Raw genomic sequence first — 23,756 nt, 5'->3', positions numbered from 1 at the left:
AAATAAATAAATAAATAAATAAAATAAAGGGGCCAGGGTGTGGATCCATAACGTTCGAAAGCAAACGAAGTCGGGCTCAGTAATGAGAATCAGAGTTCAGCTCCTCCTGTCTTTGGCAAACCGATGGTCTCTGTAAACGTGTAGGAGTGTCATCAGTTCAGATCAGTTCAGGATGAGTCCAGCTTTCGGAATTTAGAACCTTAAACTGTTTCATAGGCGTGCGTAATTAAGCGAAGTTGATAAGCTGGAGACTTCTTTAAAGCTGTCCTGAGATAAATAACGTCTCAACTTTGAAGCTGAAGTGGCTTTGGTAAGATTAACTTTTACTTCAGTTTTCACTGCGTCTGTTTGCGCTTCGTTCGTATTACTGAGTAGGAGTTTTTTAAAACGGATGATTGGCACGAAAAGGGAATTCAGAAGGCAGTTAAGAAATCTATATTACAGGATTACACATCTTTTCAATGTACTAAAATTATGTAGCGCAGTGGACCACACAGCGGACGGTTTGTATTCCTAGTGCCGCAAGTCTGAGATGTAAACCAGCTAACTCACCTGAGGTAAAATATGTAAACCCATGAGGTTATGCGACTGTATAAATCGGCACTGTGGAGAAGTTCATTTGATAACAATGTATCTGAAATAGAACAAAGTACAAGAAAAAGCAAAATCTTGCTTTGATTTTAACTGGTTATACCGAGCTGGGCACAGAAATTAGATGGGACACAATTATATTATGACCAGTATACACTGTCACTCAGTAATGATTTGTTTATTACTTGCTTATTTATCTGTTGCTTAATTACTCAAATGTAAATAGGCCTTTTGGTTATCAGCAAACTCAAGTCGACGCCCTTTTCTTTCTCAGACAAATCCAATTCGGTGCTGTTGAGGACTGAAATCATGTAGGAGGCAGATACAATAGCATAGTGTTAACATACAAGAGCATTTGTTGTCATGGTAAACCTCAGAGTTGGAGCACTGTTCAATTTCTTCTCTAACCTTGGCATTACGTGCAGCTTGGTGACGCATTAATGTACTATTGTTTCACAAGCTGATGTAAAAGCAACTTCGTCAATGTCAGCCTGTTTAAGAACATACATATACAAGAGCTGACATAAAATGGTGCTGAGAACTCCTTCATTGTTTTTCAGCATCTGCTGCATAGTGGAGGACCTCCCACACAAATTCACAATGGAATTGCATGGAAACAGTAAGCTTCAAGATGGCCACATATATTTGGGTACTAATCAACATGACCAGATGCATACATCTCATGGTGATGAGGCAGGATCTTTTGGAGTGAAAGTACAGGTACAGGGTATACAGGGCCGTCCATATGTGGTTCTAAATGGACAAGGTATGTCCTCTCAAAGTCCTGCCTACCCAGATGTCTTCTTAATGGACCAGATGCAGAAAGAGTATGTTTCGACTATGAACGGTCAAGCCTCCAGCATCCAAAGCCCTCTAATGGATCATAGATCAATAAGACAGTTGCAAATACCTTCTCCAGAGGTTCCATTGTTCACTGTAAATGGTTCACTATCCTCCCCCTTGCTAAACTACCACAGACACCCTGAGCTCCTCAAACCATATGATCCCAGGAGCAACAGTCTGGACCTGCAGGACTTTCCTCATCAGGTGAAGAATAAAGCCAACTCTGAATTAAACCAATTTAACATGACAAATCTTTCACCTGTTTGTGCACCTCACGTGATGGTAAAGAGAGCCAGGATCCCTCTGCCTGGACCTGGGAAGGAAAGAACTCAGGACCAGCTCATTTCTGGAGTACCGTCAGCAGAAAGCATACCCTATCGCCAGTCACACATCATCTGCAGGCTGTCCGTACCTGACCACAGTACTGATCCAAGACAGCCCTCACAACGCATAGGCAGAGCTAGACACAGGACTCCTATGGGTCCTGAAGAGAGGAGGCGATCACGAAGTGTCGGTGAGTCCATCTCGGGCAACTCTTCCAGGACCAGCCCAGTACCTGTGGCAGTGCGAAGAGCTGAAGAAGGAGCAGGTGTTGCTCCAGCCCTGACTCTGGTCTCTGCATCTCAGAATGACTGTCTTTCAAGGCTGAGGACTGGCGAGAGCATGCTCAGGGCTGGTATAAGATCTCTAACTGCAGCTCAGTTTGAAGAGCGACAGAATGAAAGGATGATGTCACCAAGATCAGGGAGAATTATATGCAGAATGGATAGAGGAACTCTTTCCAGATCTCTTCAGCAGAATGGTGACCACTCAAGCCCTGAGAGAGAGGCCCAGGTAATCGTTTGCCTGTCCATCTCAGCACCATGAGATACATCTGTGAATTGGAGGCTAGACAGTAATTAAACAAATGTATTTGTATAATGTAATACCATCTGTAATACATAAATTTGGCAAAGAGGTATATTATTGAAATATACCTGTATTGAAATATACCTGTATATTATTTGCACAGAACACCATAGGCCTATTATGAATTTGCATTTAACAAATACATGGTGGACATAGTCTTTACTTTTAAATATATTTTTTTAGATTTTTAAACTTTTCTATAGAGTTGTACTGGTAATTAGATTATTAAATTTTGCTTCAAATAAGTCTTTATGTACATTTTTATGTTCTTGAGTAAGGTAACCCCTGATATTTTGAAAGGACAGCGAGATATTCTACACCAGCCAGGAGAAGATGCAGCCAAAGTAGTGCTGTTCAACTACCTCAAAGAAGGGTGAGAACACAAAAATCACACTAGTTATCATAGTTATTATCAGGATCTTGAGATGACTTGATGAAGCTATCTAGTAAAAATACCCCTAAAAAGTCGTAAAGCCTTGTCTAAATTGATGATAAAAATTTTGGAGAGGTTTGCACTTCTGTGATGTTATCTGATAATGTGATGTTATTTCAGCTGGTCAGACTCAAAAGTCCCAGGCTTTAGAATTTAGCACTCTCTAGTCCACATTTCCTAGTCCCAAATTATGTTTAACTCCTTGAGCTAATGCAATGCGAGTTCATCACATATACTGGATACAGACAATTACATTTCTGTCATGCTGAACCTGCATAATTCTGATTAATGTACAGTAATGTACAGTGCCTTTAACTGCTGTGTAGGAGTGGCGAAGGTGATGCAATCATCAAGCAGAAGGTGAATCTGCTGTTTGAGAAGATCCAGATGTTGAGGTTGGGCACTGTGCAAAGCATGGAGGAGGTGAGGGCTGATACTTTCAGTGATATATATGTATTCTCTGTTCTTCAGTCCTTAAAAACAAGTGGAGTATAAAAGAATTTGGAATTAGAATTATGATTATTTGTTGCTTTGGTAAGTTGACCTGTAAAAACATAAATAATATTGCATAAAAATGTGAGCTTGATGTGTGCCTTGGAGAATCTAACTTGTACTTAACTGTACTTTGAATTTAGCTCTCTGTCTCAGTGGCTGAGGTAAAAGAACTGCAGGACAGAGTAGCATTACTAGAGAGCCAAGTCACTCAACTCAAGCAGCAACTGGAAGAGGAAATTAAGGTAACATGGTTTATAACAGAAATAGTCAACTGAATAAACCACTTTTCAGTTGTGGCGAGGTCCTGTCATGTTCAGAGTTCAAAGCAAATGCAAGAACTAGCTATGGCCAGGTTTGCTGATTCTTGTGTTATAAAGGACCAAGGCCATTAAAAGCAATTTGATTTCACAGACGAGGGAGAGTCTGTCTGAGGCAAATGACAAGAGTGCAAAGAAAGTGAAGACACTGCTGGAGAAGTTAAGCGAGAGTGAACAGGAGCAAGTCTCCCTCCGCCAGCGGCTTACTGACATGGAGAAAGAACTGCAGGCCTCACTGGAAAAGTAAGAAATCTTAGCTGGACGTGACAGCATTCTGGACCCAGCGAGAAAGCATAGTACTTGACTCTTTAGTAAAAATATTTATTCAGGTGCTGAATTCCCACTGTATCAGACTAGTGAATGCATCCTTATTGCTCATGTGGGCTCGTGATTGTGTGTGGTGCAGACTCCTGCAGATGAAGAGGGAGCGTGAACAGAGTCGGGCAGAGGCGAGGGGTCTGCAGAAGCAGCTCTCCGACATACACGATGAGCTGGACAGCACCAAGAGCACAGAGCAGGATGAGAGAGACACCATTCTAAAGGTGAGGAACGAATGTTTGATGCTATTATCCCAATGTGTATTGGACGTCACACATTTTGCTTAATTGTGAATACAGGATTACTTTAAATGATGGAGGCATTTGTATTTATGTAGCTCTGACTTGGACACAAACCCTTCTTAACCTGACCTCTAAGAGCCATGTGGGATGCTCTCTCTCTCTCTCCTCTTTTTAGGAGATAGCAAACTTGCGTTTGGAGTTCCAAGAGCTACAGCAGATGCAGGAGGAGCAGGAGGAGGTGCTGCACTGGAAGGAGAGGGAGCTCACTGCCTTGCAGGGGGCATTGCAGGAGGAAATCTCTGCTCATGCTAAGGAAATGGACACACTGAAAGAGCAACACAAGGAGGAGGTGCAGAAGTTTCTGAAGGCTGCAGAGGAGTCGAAAGAGGCAAGTGAGAAGCAAGTGGTCGCACCACTCCCTAAAGTACACACATACAGCCTGTTTCTTAGCGAGCACCTCGTTCATGAGTGCCAGCATGAGAGAAGCCTTCAGCTCAGTGCGGCACCCTGTGAGTGACAGTCATCTACCCCTGCTCAGAGCATGGCATACATGGCCCAGAAGAAGGCAGAGGTGGAGGCTGAGCGCAGCACGAGCCAGGCCCAGGTGCAGGAGCTCACCCTAACTAGAGACCAGCTCCTCGGCCAGGTCGACAGCTTGGAGACCCAAATCACCAGCCTCAACAACATCATCCAGCAGGCCAAGCGCCAGGAGAACCAACTCAGAGAGCGCCTGGAAGAACTCATGGTGAGGGTGAGGGAGGAAGTGGAAAGACAAAGACAGGAGAGATAAGAACAGCTAGCTACAGCAGAGGACAGTAGTGCTTTACTGTGAACAAAATCTCAGTTTACTGTAAACATGGAATGTCCCTGACCCTTAAATGTTGAATAAAAATTGCACTAAAACATGAATAAAGAGTTTATTGTTGTTAATGTTTCAACCAGGAGGAGAAACAGAGGCTGGAGGAGGAGTTTTTTGAGGTGAGACAGCAGGAAGAGGACATGTGTGGTGCTAACAGAGCTTTGACCAGACACCTGGAGGACACACAGGTGAGACTCATATACCTATTGACATACGGAAATACGTGATCAAACACTGCTTTACCATAGTACAAAGCCCTTGCGCCATCTTCGGAGGGAACGAGGAGGTGGGCATGGGCAGCGGTGGTGCTGAGACGTCGGCGCTTTTACCTGCTCTTCCCATCCATAGAGTGAACTGAGCAGGATGAACCAGGAAGTACCGCCAGCCTGAAGGAGAGGCTCAGGGAGGAGGAGAGACATGCGGAGCAGCTCACGCACAGGCAAGCAGGGGCTGGAGGAGGAGAGGAGGAGGCAGGACAGCCGCCTGTGAGAAATTGCAGCAGGAGGTGAGAGGAGTTGCGGTATGAGGAAGCACAAATGTTTCTGACTCTCGGTGTTTACGGTTGGGTGTAGATGATGAAGGCAAACACGTTTGATGTTTTTTAAAATGGTTGCTGAATTTGACCTTAATTTGTCCCACTTGCCACCCCTTCCATCTCCTTTCTATTTTCTTACTCTTTCTCTTTCTGTCTATCACTCTGTAGATCAATGCAGTGCTGTTGGGTTCTGAGAGGGAGACTCAAAGATTACAGGATGAGGTGGATGAGACCAGAGAGCAGAGTGTGAAGGAACTTGGCATACTACACACACAGCTCCAAAGCACACAGACTGAGCTGGAGAGAAACACACACGTGCTGCACTGGATTGCCAGAAAGAGGTGTTGGCAGCCATCCATATGCACACGTCTCTTTCTCATATACACACACAGACACACACACAGACACACCCACACACACAGCCTCTCTCGCTTTTGCGGTCTCTCTCTCTCACGTGCACAAACACAAATGTCTCCCTCCCTTTCTCTTTCACATGCACAAACAGACACACACTGTCTCTCCCCCCCCCCCCTCACGTACACACACACACACACACACACACACACACACACACACACACACACTGTTACCCTCACCCCCCCCCCCCCCCCCACGCTCTCACACACACCGTGCAAGCAGGGTGCGGTCAGTCAATAACCATATGGTAACACTTATTGACCCTGAAAGAGAAATCGCTGAATTACTTTCCAAAACAGAGTGAGAGAGTGAAGAACAGCACAGCAAGACCAGTAACTACAAATCAGTAGACCAGTAACTACAAATCAGTAGACCAGTAACTACAAATCAGTAGACCAGTAATTACAAATTTACAAGGTTAAAGTAACTAATTGTTGGGTTAAACCAGAATGATCTCGTAGGAAAAAGAAAAATAATTTAAATCTGTACAGAATGTTTAAAAAACATTTTCCAAACTCTGTGACTAGCTGTAGTAATATAAAAAAAGCAAACCATTAATCGTGTGTGTGTGTGTGTGTGTGTGTGTGTGTAGATGTGTGCACTGGAGGCTGAGCTGGCCCAGCGTGAGGGGGAGTTGGAGCAGGCAGAGGCAAAGTGTAAACAGCTGGAGTGTAGGGTGGAGGAGTTGCAGGAGTGCAGCAAGAGTACCCAGGATGACCGAGACAGACAAGTCAAACTCATGGAGGTACATACCGACACACACCCAGACCCACACGCATTTACATAGTCACAGACGCCTGTGCTCATACGCATCTGATGACAAAATATAGCAACATTTGAACAATGACTACATACAAGGAATGTTAACTTGGTGTTAATTTTGTTGGCAGCAGCAGTGGTCATATAAAAAGTAACTTCTTATCTTATATAAATATAGGAGTAATTGGGACAAAAAATCTACCAAAATCATAACCTGGTTTTGACATGTATTGATCCAGGATAAATACCTCACTTTCTCTGTGGTCTTTGTGTGTGCGTGTGTTTGCGTGCGTGTTTGGGCACGCATTTCTATGTGTGTGTAGGCACGGGTAGTTCAGCTACAGGAGGCTCTGTCTGACGAGCATAACAGTGGTGGCTTGATGATGCAGAGAATGGAGCGTGTCCAAGAGCAGGTGTGTATGCTGTGCAAAACTGAACACCACTCCTTCACGGATCCCAGCATCGAGACCATCATGCTCACTGAACCGGACGTCCTTCGGCTATGGAAAGATCCTCCTCGCCATGTTTCCCAGTGCATCCACTGTCTCATCACCAGCTTAGCTGGTTTATCAGGCATCAGGCCGTGGAGGAGGTGGAGAAGTGGAGCCTTACAAAGGGCTTCTCTGAGTATTTGCTTTCAGAAAAGCCTACACTCAGCAAATAAGCTCTGAAATACTGGTTTCTAAGATAACACACATGCACTCATCAGTTCACACATCACTGGATATGTTGATACAACAAGACAGATCTTGGAGGTGGATGTCTCCATTTCTTGTTCTTTTTTTAATCTTTCTCTCATTCACTTTTTTTTTGTCTTGTCTGATGTCAAGAGGCGAGCTGAATAGTGGTATGCGGATTAACTGATAAATGTTAATGGATTCCAAGTCTTGGAGTCTATATAGGCCTTGAGTGCCATGAGTGGCACCTGTTGCTGTTCTTTGGAACTGCTCTATGTTGGTCAAATTTCTTCATTTTAAATCTTGTGTTGGATAAATGGTGCACTGTTTGTAATGTTTATAAAATAAATATCATGTGGCAAGACAATTATATTGTATGAGGGCTTGATCAGGGTGTTTATGAAGTGTGGATGTCATTTCACCCCTCAGCATCCTTTTGTAGAACTTTCATATCTATAGTTTTTCTCTGTTCATCTATTCTCAATGCTTCCTTTTCTCCTTCACCATTCTTGAGGTTTTCCTGTTCTACATGTTTTGGTTGATAACTTCCAAGCTGCTGACCTGTGTGTGTGTGTGTGTGGTGTGTGTGTGTGTGTGTGTGTGTGTGTGTGTGGTGTGTGATTGTGTGTGTGTGTGTGTGTGTGGCTGTGTGTGTGTGTGTGTGTGTGTGTGGTGTGTGTGCGTGCAACAGGTAGAGCAGATAAGAGCAGAGTTGTTTGCAGGAACGGGCAGCTAGCAGGAACTGGAGTGTGACCAAGATCAGCTTGGAACGACAGGGTAAAGATTCTAATTAGCTCCATGCATGGAATCAGAGCAATACTGGCCACACAATTCATCCAGTCAAAAGTGCCAAAGCAGCTTCCAGCATAATAATTACTGGCTTTGAGTTGGAAACTTCTCTGTACTTGCACAAGTTAAAAATATGGCCCTAAAGAGTAAATGCTCTTTCACATAGATGATGCACATTTATTCCCCACAGCGTTCAGTGGACTGTGTTTCAGGTTAGATTACACTGTAATGTATAACACAGTACCATTTTTCTACCATGTCTAGAACAAGGACCTGAGTAGCCAAGTGTCCCATCTGGAAGGCTCTCAGAGGTCAGGCCAAGAAGGCCTTGTGTCCAGACTGGAGCTTCGTATCCGGGAACTGGAGGAGAGACTTCTGGAAGAGGAGAGGTGAGGGAACATAAACTAAAAGCTACAGCAATATACAGGGTCAAAATACTTAAACCTTATTTGGTTTCAGTGACTATTTTTTATTGTCATAACAGATTTTGGTGTATCGGCAAGCATTTGGCTTGTGATATTTTGCTTTAGTTAATGGCTCAATTCCCCGTTTAAAAGATCAAATTATGGGTGTCCAATCTATATCTAAGCAGTGGAATGGATATGAATCAGATAAGTGAAAAAAGATTAGAAACTGGATGTCAGACATTTAAAGAAGAGTATCAGATCCACCTACCTTAGCCTCAGAGGATGTAGGGGAATGGTCATATTGGAGCAGGCTTCCTGTGACACACAATGCATATGCGTTCTTGGCCTTGCATACTCATGGCATCGTATTTCATGGGCAGGGACAGCAGCATTCTGCAGCAGGCCAACCGCAAGCTGGAAAGGAAGATGAAGGAGATAACCATGCAGGGCAATGACGAGCAGCTCTCTCTGCAGAACCAGAGGGACCAGGTGAGTGGTATGGGACGTTCTACCTGGAGCACAGGGCACACCTTGAGGGATTATAAGATTACTCTTTAAAAACAGCCATGTTTAGATTTCTTTGGGAGCCTCAGAGCCAGCTTTGGAGAGATGTCGGCTCTCAGAACCTATTCATGTGTTTTATAATTTGGTTACATCTGTAAAAAAAGGCCAATGAGAGAATACAGTCATTCAGAAAATGCACTCCTGTATAATAATAATAAACATAAGATGCCATTTTCAGTTTTCTGAAATTGCAAATCTGTCTTAATATTTTAATCTAGACATTCTGGTTTTAGTAGGGTATCAGGTGGAACGCTTGGAAATCCATAGCTCTCTTTTTAAATGGCTTTTTCAGTTAATTGTTCGACTGAAGACGCTGAAAAGGCAGCTGGACGAGGCCGAGGAGGAAATCGAGAGGCTTGAGCACACCAAGAAGAAACTCCAGAGGGAACTGGATGAGCAGCAGGAGACCAACGGGCAGCTCCAGTGCCAGCTCTCAGCCCTGAGGACAGAACTCAGGTCCCACCCCAACACAGCCACCCATCTGATAGTAAAATGCTTGACGATACATTTAAGATACAGTAAAGATTTTTTCCTTATTAAACAAAGCTAATTAAAAGCCATTACAATATGTGATTACATATTTTCATTAATGGTTAAGTGATGGAAATTAATCCAAACTCTCTAGGGCAGTAAAGGCTGTAGGATTGTGTATGGTTTTCCCTCATTAGCATGTGAACTCTTGATCTGTGTTTTCTTCTTGTAGGCGGAAGAAAAAGCCAATTCTGACGAGTTTGGATGAGGATGAGGATGAGGAAGAGGAAGGGAGCATGAGTTCAGTCTGAGAAAGTGTAGAACACATAAGAACTGAATTTTTACTGCTTATTAGACATAATGCTCATTTTCGTTCATTGTAAATCAATAGGTCACAACCACGTTTTCACGTTTTTGTCATCTGTATTCCTGTTGGCAGCAGTGCAGTTGTGAATAATGAAACTGCCTCTAATTAACAGTGTTATTACTGTGTTTTTCTGCCCCCTTCTGGTAATATAAAGGAGGAACTTCATCATATTGCTTTCTATTGAGTTCTTTGATTCTACCTGAATCCTAGTTGACATGTTGCTTAACTCTGGGAAGGATTTCCTGACGTTTTCATGTTCTGCAGAACCATGCAAATACTTGTGACCTAACTGCATACTACCATTATTAAGGGATTTAAATAAAGTCAATTTTTCACACTCGTCATATATATTCAGTCTGTTTCAGGTTTAAGTAAGTTTATATCTCACACTAATTCATATGACTGTATGATTTGTAATCTATAAAACCATAAGGCTATATGTCCAGTAATATATAAATTACTCTGGATATCTTTTGTTTACACATTAAAATTTAGGCCTAGTCTTGCTGTCATTGTCATTAACAGCCAAACATGAATATACTAGACCAACAGCAACCCTAACATTATATTCAGATTTTGTATCATAAGGATGAATCACATGGTAACAGCAGTTCTATTGGCCTGCCACTTAGTGGAATGACATGAGGCAGCTCTAACAGATCAATGGCCCATCGTAGGAGTGCTCAGTCTTGCTGGACTGAGAGGATTTCATGTAGTTGAGCTTAGATCTAGTCAGACAGTGTGTTTGGCTGGACTTGAGAGGAGTAGGAGTGTGTGTGGGTGGGTGGGTATGCATTTTCTTGTGTCAGACTGTGCCCAGGAGAGAACCATGATGCAGCACTATGCTCTTAAACATGGAATTTTTAAAGAGTTCTTGGCGGAGTTTCTTGGGACCTTTGTGTTGGTGGTGAGTCCTTGGCCTATATTTAATAGGAGTGAACTGAACTGTATGAGTTGACAGGTCATTGCAAGGTAGTTCCAAGCCTGTAGTGCAAATGCCCAACTAGGGTGGTCTTTGAAGAAAGTGAATGAATGGAATATCTTCAGTCAGATAAGCGCTCTCATATTGTGTAGTCACAATTTCATTATTACTGTTAGTTTGATTCTCTGCATAATGTATTGCATTCCACTTGAAGCATCTTTATAAAAATGTAGCTCTTGTACTTAGAATATTCATCCTGTTCTGTCGTGTATGTGTGTGCTGTGCTAGTTGTTTGGCTGTGGGTCTGTAGCTCAGACCGTGCTGAGCAGGAATATGCTGAGTGAGTCTCTTACTATCCACCTTGGCTTCACCATTGGACTCATGATGGGCATTTACGTCTCTGGTGGGGTCTCAGGTAAATTAACATGTTTTAGTTTAAATCTAAAATACATTTTTCTAAATTAATATTAAAGCTGAGTTACTATTGGACACACCTCTAAACACATCATAGTTTCATAGCTTAGTCACTTTTGTTTACGCATGGTACTAGCTAAAAGGCCACATGCAGTCCTGAATCTGCTTCTTGAAATTACCAATACATCAATAAGTGCCAGTGTATGTTTGCAAATAAAATTATATAAGTGGCAGAATACACACATAGTATATATCACCAAACTTGCTAACTGCTTCAGTATTGTGGCATAGAGAGTCAAGTTTCTTTTTAAACTATTATTACTATTTTATTTATACTTTTTTTAAATAAATAAACAAAATACGACATGTGTAAATTTTACCCCTTAAATACATAAAATAAATCTTCATTTACCCTTTAAATACATCAAATAATGTTCATTCATTAAGTTTCAATTGGTTCTTGTGGCTAGAGTATAGATTAATTAAACCTAGCCAACCATAATTTCTGTTTTTCTCTGAGAGGTCACTTATAACCTTGGGCAACTAGCACCCAGCGCACTGACAGACATGTCAATCTGTATACACTCACTGCATGTGCAACAGCTCTATTGAGAAGTATCATGAACTACCAACCTAGGATTTAATACCAATCTTATTACTTGTCAAGACAGCAGGTGTTTGTAATAATATAGAATAATGTACAATTAGACTGATGTAATTTGGTGTTTTCTACATCTGTACATCAGGAGGTCATTTGAACCCAGCAGTGTCCCTGGCCATGGTTATACTGGGTAGACTGAAGATCTGGAAGTTTCCAATTTATGTCCTCGCACAGCTCCTGGGAGGGTTTGTCGGGGCTGCTGGAGTGTTTGGACTGTATTATGGTCAGTGAGTTTTTAGACTGCATTATGCTCAGTGAGTTTTTGCACTGTATTATAGTCATTGAGTTTTTGGACTGCATTATGGTCAGTGAGTTTAGGCTGTAACACCCAGTGGCGTCTTGTCAATCTTCTCATTCTCATTCTAGAAGTACAGGAGCCAAGAGTGAATGGTCTAAGACCGAAAACAAATCAGAGACCTGAAAATTTTTTTAAATAATAAAAGACAATAAAAGAGCTGTAAAGATCTAGTACATTCATTTTAAGCACTGGCTTCAACTGTTTCATACACTTATTTTTTATTGCTAAACCTTACTTGATAGTACATGCTCCAATAATACTGGTTTAGTCATTGGTATAAAGTTAATGCATGTAACCATATATTCAGGGCATAGATGCATTTGTAACAGAATATTCCCACAATAGGTCTATATTATTGCTCTCAGTTATCCTTCCCATGTTCTCTGAATGGCAGGTGTGTTGATTAGTCAACATTAAAATAAATCTTTAAATAAATAAATAAATAAATAGTAATTTATTTTTTTTCAATTTTGACAGGATATACAAAATAAGGATAATGCACATGGCCTTATTTTTTTTTAATAGTGTTTTATGGCAAGTGAAAAAAAGCACGTGGGAGAACCACTGCAAATGGGGAATAAACACTGTGCAGAATTATTTTCTTATGCAACACTGTGATAAAGCTCTGCAGGTACTGAATATAAATATAAATAATCTATTACATGCTGTTTCCTCAGATGCCTTCATGGATTTTACAGGTGGAATACTGTCAGTAACAGGCATCAGTGGCCACTGGACACATTTTTTTCCTCCTACCCTGGACGACATCTCACAGTGCTTGGAGGGTTCGTGGACCAGGTGACGACTTTACCTCAGCTGTGTGTGCATGAGCTTGAGAACACTGCTTTTTACCATAAAATTACAAATGATCAGTTTAGTAATGCCAGATTCTGGCAGTACCTTAGCTTGATGGCAGCTATAGACTTTAGCCTGAACAGTGGTGCTTGAAAGTTTGTGAACCCTTTCTGAAGTTTTTATATTTCTACTTAATCAAACAAATGAGACAAAAATATTAGACACTTTTATTTATTTATTGAGGAAAATTATCTGTGATTGACAAAAGTATGTGAACCTTTAGGATTATCATATAATTTGAAATCTGAGTCAGGTGTTGTCAATCAATTGGATGACAAGCAGGTGTGAGTGGGCACCCTGTTTTATTTAATATAGGGATCTAGCAAAGTCTGATCTTCACAACACATGTTTGTGGAAGTGTATCCATGGAATGAACAAAGGAGATTTCTGAGGACTTCAGAAGAAGAGTTGTTGATGCTCATCAGGCTGGAAAAGTTAAAAAAAACTCTCTCTAAAGAATTTGGACTCTACAGTCAGACAGATTGTTTACAAATGGAGGAAATTCAAGAACGTTATTTTTCTCCCCAGGAGTGGTTGACCAACAAAGATCACACAAGAGCAATATATTTGGTTTAAATTTGGTTTAAAGAAGCATTCTGTTTGGAGAAGACATGGTTTGGTTTAAAGAAGCATCATGTTTGGAGAAAGGCATCATAACCTCATCCCTTCTGTGAAACCAGTTGGTGGTACTATCGTGGTTTGGGCCTGTTGCTGCATCTGGGTTAGAACAGCTGGCCATCATTGATGGAGCAATGAATTCCAAATTATACAAACAAATTCTAAAGGAAAATGTCAAGCCATCTGTCCATGAGCTGAATCTCAAGAGAATGTGGGCCATGCAGTAAGACAATGACCCTAAGCATGCAAGTCATTCTACCAAAGAATGGTTAAAACCAAAGTTAAGATTTTGGAATGGCCAAGTCAAAGTCCTAACCTTAATCCAATATAAATGTGATAGAAGGACCTGAAGCAAGCAGTTCATGGGAGGAAACCAACATTACACTGTTTTGTGCAGAGGAATGGTCCAAAATTCCTCCAAGATGATGTGCAGGACCAAGGGGTCACACCAGATACTGAAAAAAATATTCACATACTTTTGCCACTTACAGATATGTAATATTGGATCATTTTCCACAGTAAATAAATGAGAGCATAATATTTTGTCTCATTTGTTTGATTTGGTTCTCTTTTATCCATTTTAGGATTTTTGACAATCTGATGGTTTTAGGTTTATGCATAAATATAGAAACTTCTAAAGGGTCCACAAACCTTCAAGCACCACTGTATGTACCAGCAATAAGGATAAATCATTTTTGACTAGATAATGAAGCCATTTATGTAAACAGTGCTGAATAAGGGCATCGGTCAAATGCCTAAATGTAAATGGGCACCTCAGCACCTTCACCACTATTGGAAGAAATGTTGTCTATTTTATGTATATAAGGTATTGTAAATGATTTGTCAGTTATAGGCACTGTTTGGTCAGGTTATAGGACATTTTGCACTTTTGAACTAAACTGCCTGCTTTGTACATAAAAATAAGCTAGTGGCAATTATTTTTATTTAGGCTAGACAGCGCATTTGATGTTTTGCTGTGTTGTATGAATGGTCTACTAGATTAGACCCTTTGAGCTCTTCATAGGAGTTTATTAATGATTCTCTTCATGACGTTCCATCTGCAAAATAGGGTTTGGTTCAACTTTTAGTTCACAGTTTGCCAGCTGTTTTATCACATACAAACCCATTACTCAGCAGCTCAAACAGGCACCATGTGAAGCACTGAAAGAATCACATCACCGCGTCTCTGAACAAGAATGTAAAGCATGTCTGCAAGACCATCAATTAAGAGAGAACTGCAGCATGAATGCTAATCAGTACCACTAATTCTACCACATAAGTGCACCCTACACCTAAACTTAATCTATACAGCCAGCTATTTAGCGAACTTCGAGTAGTTAAGTAACAACATTGTTGAGCAACAAACATACTGCTTATTACCCATAATACACACACTAAGCCCTTATGTTTGTCACTGTTATTTCAGACATTTTAAGCCATTTACTCAAACCTTACACTGTTCCCCATTTCGTTAGCTAATGTTTTATTTTGTTATTTAGGAAATTTTGGTTAATGTGTATTGATTGTCTACTTTATTCACAGTGCATGCACCAATTAGCTCATTTTGAATCCCATTAACCTACTTCTGTCTGTTCTTATCCAGACATGTAATTGCATTAGATTGATCATGGAGGTGCAGGCTAGGTCAGTAGGATTATACAAATAAGGTTACACCCTAGTAAATGTTGAAAATATTAAAATATTTAAATTGACACCATTTGAGACAATATACATAAAGAGTGGCAACCTTAATGGATGTCTGCACCCAGAGTGGAAGCTGAAACTGAACACTAGTCTAAAACAAACCACTTCTGTCCAGACACTGAATTTTGTAATTACCAGAATATTTGCAAAAGTAGTCTCAGATTAGAGAGTGGAATGAAGGATAATGCCTCTCCCATCTCTCCTACTGCAGGTGATTGGAACAGGCTCGCTGGTGTTGTGCATCCTAGCCATAACTGATGGCAAAAATATAGGAGCTCCAAAAGGAGTGGAGCCCCTGGCTATTGGCCTGATCATCCTGGGCATCAGTGTCTCCATGGGGATGAACTGTGGCTACCCAGTGAACCCTGCCAGGGACTTGGGGCCCAGGCTCTTCACGGCTGTGGCTGGCTGGGGCATGGAGGTGTTCAGGTAGCGCTCTCTATTCCAGCTATTCTTCATTCACTGGAACTGAATGGAACAGAATATATGATTGGTTGCAGGGAACTTTCATGAATACACACACTCAGCAAGCCTGTGCTATGGTGTGCCAAAGAGCTGGGTCCCACTCTCATTTCCACAAAATCCACACAAAAAAAGGGAAAGACAAACTACAAACCAAATTCTCACCTGTCTTCATATCTTTCTGTCCCCAGCACTGCGGATTACTGGTGGTGGATCCCAGTGGCCGGACCTTTGACAGGGGGCATTACAGGAGCTGTAGTATACTTCCTCCTGATCGAGCTTCATCATTCCAACCACTCCGAGAAAGCAAGTGAGGAGTCTGAGAAAGATGAGGATGAAGATGAGGAAGAAGACAGCAGCCTGAAGGACAAATATGAAATGATCACTATGAGTTAAAATTACAATAGCTGACTAAGGACAAAATGAAAATGTCCCTCATTGTAGTGGAGCTTATGAGTACAAAATAAGTAAAAATCATATTTCATGAATATAGTCAACTGATCCTTAGTATATTTTCTTGCTTCAACTCATTCACTCTTTTTTCTCCAACATTTATTGTTTATCAGTTGTTAGAAAACAAGTTGAGATAGGGATTAAAGTAAACAACCTGTTATTATACAGGATAGGACTGTGCTTTAAACATTGTTACATGAAACCCCTCTTTGGGGAATACACTTATTAGCAGCAAAATGCCTTTCCCACAAGTAAATCCAGTTTAACTATATGTTTGTTAATGTATTTATTCATATAAATATTAATGGGAATTAGGTAACTAAAAAATAAAGAAGCAAAAAAGTAAAAAATCCACTAAAATAATATGGCACTACATAATGTTTTGAGGAAAAATAGGCTGTTTACTTGCTCATATTTATTACATTGCCTGAGTATTGTACCTTAAATAAATAGTGTGTTTCTTTTTAAAAGTACACTGAATAATATAATTATGAATTACACTTGAATTTCATTTATAGGTAGTATGCAATACTACACAATAAGATGTGAAGGATCAGAGAATGTTATCCTTGGGAGAGTTAATCTGATGTCTGACTGACTAAGAGTGACTGTCCTGCCAAAGAAGTCAAATTGAGGCCATAGTAGACAGACAGACGCGCACACATGCACGTACACACACACACACACACACACAGGGAGAGTCAGTGAGCAGAGTTAAAAGTGAATAAGACCCCACCATGTCCACCAGTATAGTGGTCATAACATTCTAAAATGTGCTCCATGCATGAGCGGACTGCTAATACTAGCATTCAGTGAACTTAAGCAGACTGCATTAACATAATTTCACTTTAAATGAGTACCTCATTTTGCATCTGGTTAACTTCAGAGGCTTTTGTACTTTCATTGGCGGGATTGCACTAAAACATCCACAATTCACCAATGTAAACACAAGCAGTCCCCAGCCCCCCAAACAAAAGAAAACTTCAAAAAGCTTCACTCAAAAAGCTAGCACAGAATGATGGATGAACCATCCAGAGTCCTGTTTGTGTTATAGCTATTCCCATCCTCCCAAAATTGACATTGGTTTGTCTCTTTGTTTCTCTCCTTTACTGCATAAATGATCTTTTTTCTCTTTTTTTTTTGTTTTTTTGCCCTACTCTGTTAAATACAACTATCCAATCTAAGCTGATCTTTTCATTTTTCTTTTCTTCTTTTGTTTCCCTCAGCTCTTCTTTCACCCAACCTTCCTGTGCCTCAGTCTCTCCCCCTCTCTGCCCCCTCCCTCTCCTTCTCTTGGCAGCAAATAGAAGTTATTTTATGAGAATCACTCTACTTGTCAAGACAGATCTGTGGAAACTTACCCTTCTCTCTGTTCCAGGACATTTCTTTGATACTTAACATACTAGAGTAGTGATGAAGAGTTCTGTAAGAGTGTTCTTTTTTCTCCTGCTAATTTTTGCTTTCAGCAAGGCTGTGAAAGCTGAAGGAAATGTGAAAGGTATGTGTACCATTTGTTTTTTTCTTAACATTTTACTCTATGTTGGGTAAATAAAAGATGTTCACAAATACAAAAGGAAAGTGAAAGTATTACTCATAAGCCAAAAGGACTCTTACTTCACAAGCCAAACTGTAGGATTTACTGCGATTCCTGTTTTATGCCATACTCTTCGAACATTTGCCATGGAAAAAAATGTACATAACACAGTGTAGAGTAAATGACATGTGGCACAGGGTTGTTATAGAACACAAGGCTCTGAAAATGAGACATTTCTCTCTATCATTAGCTCCCGACGGGAGGCTTCAGCAGGGTAATGAAGTGACAGTGCCACTGGTGGTGAAGTCAACTTTCCACATGCATTTACAAGGCAACACATTTGAGGACACCTGCACTATCGTACCATTTCACTCAGAGACTCTTTCCACATGCAACTACAACTCGAGCAGCCCTCTGGTCATCATCATCCACGGCTGGACGGTAGGTAATGCTCCGAGGCAAACAGCTGTGGGGCCAGCCAATGCTTTCTCAGTTAAAGCCTTTTAAGTATTTCACAGTACAGATTTATGGGAATCATCCGCTGCCCTGCGGTAGATGCCACATCTGGGAACCTGCCCACTAGAAGCCAGGAAATCAGTTGGTTACCTTAGAAAGCTGTGCTTGGACCTTAGATGAGTGTAGCTGGTACTTGTTAGAAGATCAGAAGGCCTTGAATAGTATGATGTAGTTTGTATAGCGAATTCCCCCAACACACAATTTGGTTACGCACTCTCAAAAACAAGTTCCTGTTTTCCGTGCTAAGGGTCATAGCTGCTCTGTTGCCATGACTTACCCCCACAGCTCTCCTGCACCTATTTCCTATGTGCAGATAAATGGAAAAATGGAAGAGTGGATGTTCAGGATGGCCTCAGCGCTCAAGGCCAGGCTGGGCCACATGAATGTGCTGATCAGTGATTGGAGACCTCTGGCTCTCCAGCCATACCAAAACGCAGCCAAGAACAGCAGGCATGTGGGCTCAGACGTGGCCAGGCTTGTCAGCTGGCTGGAGGTAATGAAGCCCCCAAAACCATGAAATCACAGTGTTACTGATGTGAAGCAACTCTCTTACATCGAAACACAATATAGATAAACAAATGTCAAGTAAATTATTGAAAAGATAGGAACTCATTTGAGTGCTGATACTCACAGTATCTCAGCACTACACTGGGCTGAACTCATCTAATCACTGTAGCAAAATGGAACTTACATTTCTAGTGCAGAAGCAATTAGAAATTTATGTCCAGGTTGTGTTAGAGACAATTTCCATAAGCAAGCCAGCACTTTATGTTATGTTTATGTTAGATCACATAAACTGCATGCTCATTAAAACCTGAAGTGCTGAAGTAAAAAGGAGCATGAATCCTGAATCTGATTCGCCTAATCTTGACCATTAGGGGCTCCCTTTACCACCTTTCCTCGCACCTCAGAGCCACTCTCACTAGTTCATCTCACAGTAGGGTAAAATTAATTCCATCAATTCACATTTAAGTGTTGCAGTAATATCACTGGAAATAATGTGTTATTAAAATAATATTAACTCTGGCACTTAAATTTATCCCTTATAAGAAATAGGTTTCTGTTGAAGTTAGATCCCTGAATGTGACCAACTAAGGCATACAGTTTAGCAAATATTATTACTGTTCATTTTTTTTGTAATCAGACTTGTAACCAGAAGGTTGCTGGTTCAAGCCCCACCACTGCTAAGTTACCACTGTTGTTGTCATAATTGTAAGGTTTTTTTGGATAAAAGCATCAGCTAAATGCTGTAAATGTCGACACAGAAAATTCTGTATTTATAGTGTTATATACAGACTCACCCAAAACCTACTTCTGATGTTTGAAAATATGAACATTCATTCTTCAACCGCTAGCACACACTAACATCGTTAGAGAACTCTCCACAAGGTGATAAAGACCGCAATTGCACATCAACAAATCAACTTTACATTCTCATGTAGTTATTATAGCTTGGCTAATTCTCAGAGACTTTGTCCTCATCTGACATTGTGGGCAGACTAAACAAACTGGCTGGCTAGCTTCCTTTGATAGGTACATACAAACATTTGGATGCACACAACTTGAGTTGCAGTAATACACACAAAAATTGTGTTGAGTGCTAATTGCTTTGTGGACAATTAAATGAGTGCAAGTGTGTGGGTGAGAGACTGAATTAGTTTAAGTTTATGATGTGTACATTAGTTTTTTACAATAAATTATGTTCAGGCATTAAATTTATACACGTCAGGGTCTGACTGGGGAGGGTTATAAAACAGAGAGACCCTCAGTGGTATTCCTGGGACAATATGGGTTAAGAACAATGTGTGAGGAACCTGCAACCCTGAGATGCAAGCTGATAGTCTGTAGGCGACTACCCGCCTCTCACCATGAACATAATGCATCACCATATGGTATGTGCATTCTTCCAAAAAGAAAAAAAGATTTCTATACATGGTTGGTCAGGTAAAAGTAAGGGCACTACTCTTCTTGACAGGAGACCACCCAGCTCTCCATGGATAAGGTCCATCTGATTGGTTACAGTTTAGGTGCACATGTGGCTGGATTTGCAGGAAGTCATTTTACAGGAGAAAGAAAGCTTGGCCGCATAACAGGTAAGTTACTTCTGTTGCTGAGGAATTACTGAGGATCAGCAGATTTCAGTTGAAGACAAATTCAGGGACCTTGTTGATGATGTAAATTGCTGACAGCACTCAGAAAGCAAGCAGAGGCCAATGTGCTTCATTCAGAGGCTAGTTAATAGCTAGCCATGATTTCTAGTTTAATGGAATAACTTTGTATGTGGAGAATGTGTATTAAATATAAACCATCAATTCTGTTACTCTGCAAGAAAGTTTTAAAAAGGTGGAATTTTCTGCCTTTTTCTTATGCCTCTCCTTACTTTTACTGAAACTATACCAAATTCAGACATCATTTTTGAACTTAGAAGGTGCTGAGCCTGTAAAAACCATTTTAGATCTAAAATTTGTTTGAGTTGTATTTGTTATATAGCTTTGCTTATGTATATGTTTAACATTTGGTGGAAGTATAAATAATTGAAATGAAATTAAAATGAAGATTTGCAACAGATTAACAGACTATGACTACAAACAACAAACTAGATAACTAGAATAGTTACCATCTCTTCTACAATAACAGCTATAACAACAGCTACAATATCAGCCATCTCAACTACAAATTAGATAGCAGACTTCTCTAAGAAAGATTAAAACATTAAGAAAACTGGGCAGGGCATTTCCCAGTCCAAGCTCAGTAGGAGCTTGACTAATTAGACTGCATTAAGTTTACATGCAGGAAGAGTTGAACACTGACACCCTTTTGCTGAGGAAATGTACCAGGACCCCATCTTCTTTGCAGCTATGTATGTCAAAATAAAAGAAACAAACATCATGACTCATAGCTGGTGCTATGTCTCCATCTGCACAAGTTCAGCGAAAACAAAACTGTACTTACAAAAGTCAAATTGAAAAAAACATGCCTTGTTTATAAAAGCTAGTTCAAATGCTGAAGCTGGCATGATCATTCTACCTACTGGCTGTTAACTTGTTGGCTCTTCCTGGACAGGTTTGGATCCTGCAGGCCCTCAATTTGAAGGGGTTCCTGCATCAGATAGGCTGTCTCCAGATGATGCTAAGTTTGTTGATACCATTCACACATTTTCTAAGTCCAGCATTGGGTTCACATTGGGCATCAGGCAACTTGTGGGCCATGTTGACTTCTACCCAAATGGAGGTTCATTCCAGCCTGGATGCCAGATGACAGACATGTATAACAACCTCTATCAGTTTGGGCTGGAAGGTAAAACAGAACACATTAAAGGGCATAAGACACTCAATACAATCTGCCATCACAGTGATCTCTTTATGAGCTGTAAACCAACAGTATGATACATGTGCTACAACACTGCCTGTCCACAGGTTTACCAAAGACCGTAAAATGTACTCACCAGCGAGCTGTCCACCTCTTCACTGATTCCATTCTGAACATGGATCAACAGATGACAGCCTACCGCTGTCGAGATGATGGTGCCTTTGACAAAGGGCTGTGCCTGGACTGCAAAAAGAATCGCTGTAATATTCTGGGCTACAATGTTAGAAGGGTGTTCAAAAGAGGCAACAATAAAGGTCTCTATCTGAAGACTGGCTCTCAGACACCATTTAAAGGTTGGTGTGGATGAGACCATTTTACACAGAAATATGCTGTTTGTGTGGTTCTTGCCATTCTTGCCTGTTTCTTTATCTGTTATGCTTACCAAACACCTTCAATAGTTTGACTTTCTTTCTCTAATGTCTATCACTCTGGCAGTCTATCACTACCAAATCAAGGTATTACTGAAGAATCTGACTGCGTCTGTCCAAGTCTCTGTCTCCATCTCTCTTATTGGAACCAAAGGACAAAGTGAATATTTACCTGTTACTCTGTGAGTACTACAATCTGTACTACTCTATAGACAGAAGAGTATTAAAGTGCTCTTCACAAAGCTGACATTGTAATACTAGACTGAACCAATTTCTTTAAAATCTTAGACATAGATTAAGATGACAGTTTGGTATTTGTTGATTCAGTGACTCTTTTCTGGGCTATGGGCTATTCTTTTATGGGCTTCACCAGTGGTCACTTCACTAAGAAGCTTTAGATGGCACATATCTTTAACCCACCTCAGTGTAAGGCAAGTACATAGAATTCTCTGTGCCCTGAAAATGAGAAATAGGATACAGTCAGGCCCTCTACACAGCAGTATCGATTTGATCACTACTCTAAGAAGAGTCAGTACTGGACTAACACAGGCAGCCAGCATTCCCAAACCCAGGTCTACAGCTTATTATACAACCCACAAGCCTGCACAATGGCTGTACATTGAAGATCAATGTCAGTAATAAATGCAGGTTGCATGTGAATTACAACTTGCACCTGTAGCTTTGTTTGTGCATGTGTATGAATATGGCCCACCAGTCAGTATAGCTACACAAGGTATTATTGTACAGAATAATTTCACTGCTCATTAAGCTATAGGACAGCTTTAAGATGTTGTAATACTAAGTATTACCAATTTCTCAGGCACAATGCATAAACTACCCTTAACTGTGTATATTGAATTTAGGTAGAATTAGTTTTCTCTGGCTGACTATTAAAGTATATAGCAGTCACTTATCTGGCTTTGCACAGGAGCCAGGAGCATGCTGAGAATAAGACATACTCCGCCCTGGCTGCGGTGGGCTTGGACATGGGTGACCTGCAGGCTGTGCGGTTGCACTGGGAGGGAGAGGCGGCCTGGACCAGCTGGTGGAGGCGGGTCTCATCCATTATGAGCGGGGGCAGCCGCAGGCACGACACAGAGCTCAGCATGTGGCGCATACGACTCAAATCTGGCGAGAGCCAGGAGAAGTAAGTAAAAATGACATTGGGATGTGGATAAGTTTGCTGAAAAAGCTGAAGTCAGAATGTACACCGTTCTAATTTAAATAAGATCATTGAGCATTTTGTGTACTGCTCCCTCTAGTGACAGGTCCTTACTGCAACCTAAAATCTTTGCTGAATCTAGCAGATAAACCAACTGCATTGTGTAACAAAAAACGACCAACTAACATTCAGTACACATGCAATTATTACATAGATTCCAACCAATTTCACTTTTCCTTCAGGATTTGGTTCTGTGGTAAAACAGGGGACACAACACACTTCAAGCCCTCACAAGAGCAGGAATTCATTCGTTGTAAAGATATTTCCAAAAAGATGATCAATGTAACAAAACCACAAGACCAGGAATCTGGAAAGGCTTGAGTGAATTTAAAAAAAAAAAAAAAAAAAAAAAAAAAAAAAGATGAGC

General features: G+C 40.8%; 2 protein-coding genes and 1 pseudogene across 2 annotated transcripts; all 3 read left to right on the top strand.

Moving 5' to 3' along the window:
• Nucleotides 1–152: 152 nt before the first annotated feature.
• On the top strand, nt 153–10,335 carry LOC113571869 (annotated as a pseudogene).
• Nucleotides 10,336–10,822: 487 nt separating this feature from the next.
• Nucleotides 10,823–16,323, top strand: aqp9a (aquaporin 9a). The gene is given in 7 exon segments (XM_027001059.2): nt 10,823–10,900; nt 11,204–11,330; nt 12,076–12,213; nt 12,966–13,018; nt 13,021–13,086; nt 15,677–15,894; nt 16,119–16,323. Coding segments are annotated over 7 exon segments (885 nt in total).
• Nucleotides 16,324–17,793: 1,470 nt separating this feature from the next.
• Nucleotides 17,794–23,710, top strand: LOC113571809 (hepatic triacylglycerol lipase). Its single transcript, XM_027000949.2, has 9 exons — nt 17,794–17,878; nt 18,165–18,355; nt 18,744–18,923; nt 20,406–20,523; nt 21,494–21,727; nt 21,847–22,092; nt 22,235–22,349; nt 23,096–23,314; nt 23,572–23,710. Exons 1-9 carry the CDS (start codon nt 17,794–17,796, stop codon nt 23,708–23,710), a joined length of 1,527 nt encoding a protein of 508 aa, XP_026856750.2.
• The last annotated feature ends 46 nt before the right edge of the window (nt 23,711–23,756 follow it).

The sequence above is a fragment of the Electrophorus electricus genome, chromosome 2 (genome assembly GCF_013358815.1).
Source record: "Electrophorus electricus isolate fEleEle1 chromosome 2, fEleEle1.pri, whole genome shotgun sequence".
Classification (NCBI taxonomy): Eukaryota; Metazoa; Chordata; class Actinopteri; order Gymnotiformes; family Gymnotidae; genus Electrophorus; species Electrophorus electricus.
The sequence above is the reverse complement of the archived record's forward strand: the minus strand, read 5'-3'. Positions and strand labels throughout refer to the sequence as shown.